The following is a 1,378-nucleotide window of genomic DNA, read 5'->3' on the forward strand; positions in this document are numbered from 1 at the left end:
ATGTCTCTGATGGCGGCGCTCCTGACGTTGGTTCACCCAGCACGCTGCATCCTGAGCATCCTCATCCCATCGCTAGGCACCCAACAGGGACGCAAGATCCTGGTCTCCACGGTGATGACCCTGACCATCGCCACCTGTGTTCCCAACATGGTGCGGAACGTCAACTGGACGGCGTTCCTGATCAGATGCTCGTCTCACAGCCTAATGGAGGGCGTGTTGAACTCCAGCCGAATGATGGACCACGTTCTGAGTGACATGAACGAGTGGGCGGCAGAAATGCCCCTCAGCAGCGGAAAAAAACGCCTCGTCCTGAAACAGGAAATCAACCTCCTCGACATCTGGCGTGAGATATCCAACATGACCCACAGCATGAAGGCCGAGCTACAGTCCCTGCATGACTCTCTGGACGGCGCCTCCTCTGTGCTGCAGAAGCTGACCGGCGCCGCCCTGGTGGCGATGGTTCTCGGCAGCTCCTCCATGTACCTCGTTGGCTACCTCACGGACCTGAAGTACGACAACGTGTACATGTCCCGGCGCCTCACAACCTCGTTGGCGGGGAGTGGCGATGCCACGCTGCCCGTAAAGTACCAACACAGGCTGGTGAAGACGTCCGGGGTGAAGATGATGCGCGCCGAGGTGCAGAGGTGTGTGTGGGGCGTGGCAGTTCTCGGATTCTACGCCATACTCTGTTTCTCGTTGATTGGCCTGGATCACTTCATCTACAGAGCCCTGGAGATGCTCCTCACCTGGACCAATGACATGCCAGGAATCACATACCACATCACTGTATACTTGGAGGTAAGTTTGAATGTGTGTGTGTGTGTGTGTGTGTGTGTGTGTGTGTGTGTGTGTGTGTGTGTGTGTCTGTGTGTGTGTGTGTGTGTGTGTGTGTGTGTGTGTGTGTGTGTGTGTGTGTGTGTGTGTGTGTGTGTGTCTGTGTGTGTGTGTGTGTGTGTGTGTGTGTGTGTGTCCTTAGAGAGCGGTTGATGAGAATAACTGCACAATGACAAATGACATACATCATAATATCTTGCCCCCCCCCCCCCCCCCCGGACAGATTGGTGGCAAAGCGATTGGCTTCATCCCTTTCACCATGAAAGAATTTAATAGGGGGTACAGCCACGGACTGCCCCTGCTTCCTGCCCACTGCGTGACGCCTCTCTCTCCCCCTGCTTCCGCCATCATCTCCTCCGTCTGCATCCTCCTCTTCGTGGCCCTCGTCCTCGTCTTGGGCCAGGTGTTCGCTCAGCGGCTGCGCAGAAAGATCTGCGCCTCTTTCTATGGCCGCCGTGAGGACGAGCGAACGCGCTTTCTCCTGCAGAAGATTCTAGATGAGAGGGAGAGAGAACAGGAGAAGGATGACTTTGGTGAAGATTGA

The 1,378-nt window shown here is 55.8% G+C and overlaps 1 protein-coding gene across 1 annotated transcript; it reads left to right on the top strand.

Annotated features, from left to right (window-relative positions):
* LOC134067114 (osteoclast stimulatory transmembrane protein-like) lies at window positions 1–1,378 on the top strand. The gene is made up of 2 exons (XM_062522190.1): window positions 1–798; window positions 1,058–1,378. Exons 1-2 carry the CDS (start codon window positions 1–3, stop codon window positions 1,376–1,378), a joined length of 1,119 nt encoding a protein of 372 aa, XP_062378174.1.

The sequence above is a fragment of the Sardina pilchardus genome, chromosome 20 (genome assembly GCF_963854185.1).
Source record: "Sardina pilchardus chromosome 20, fSarPil1.1, whole genome shotgun sequence".
Taxonomy (NCBI): Eukaryota; Metazoa; Chordata; class Actinopteri; order Clupeiformes; family Clupeidae; genus Sardina; species Sardina pilchardus.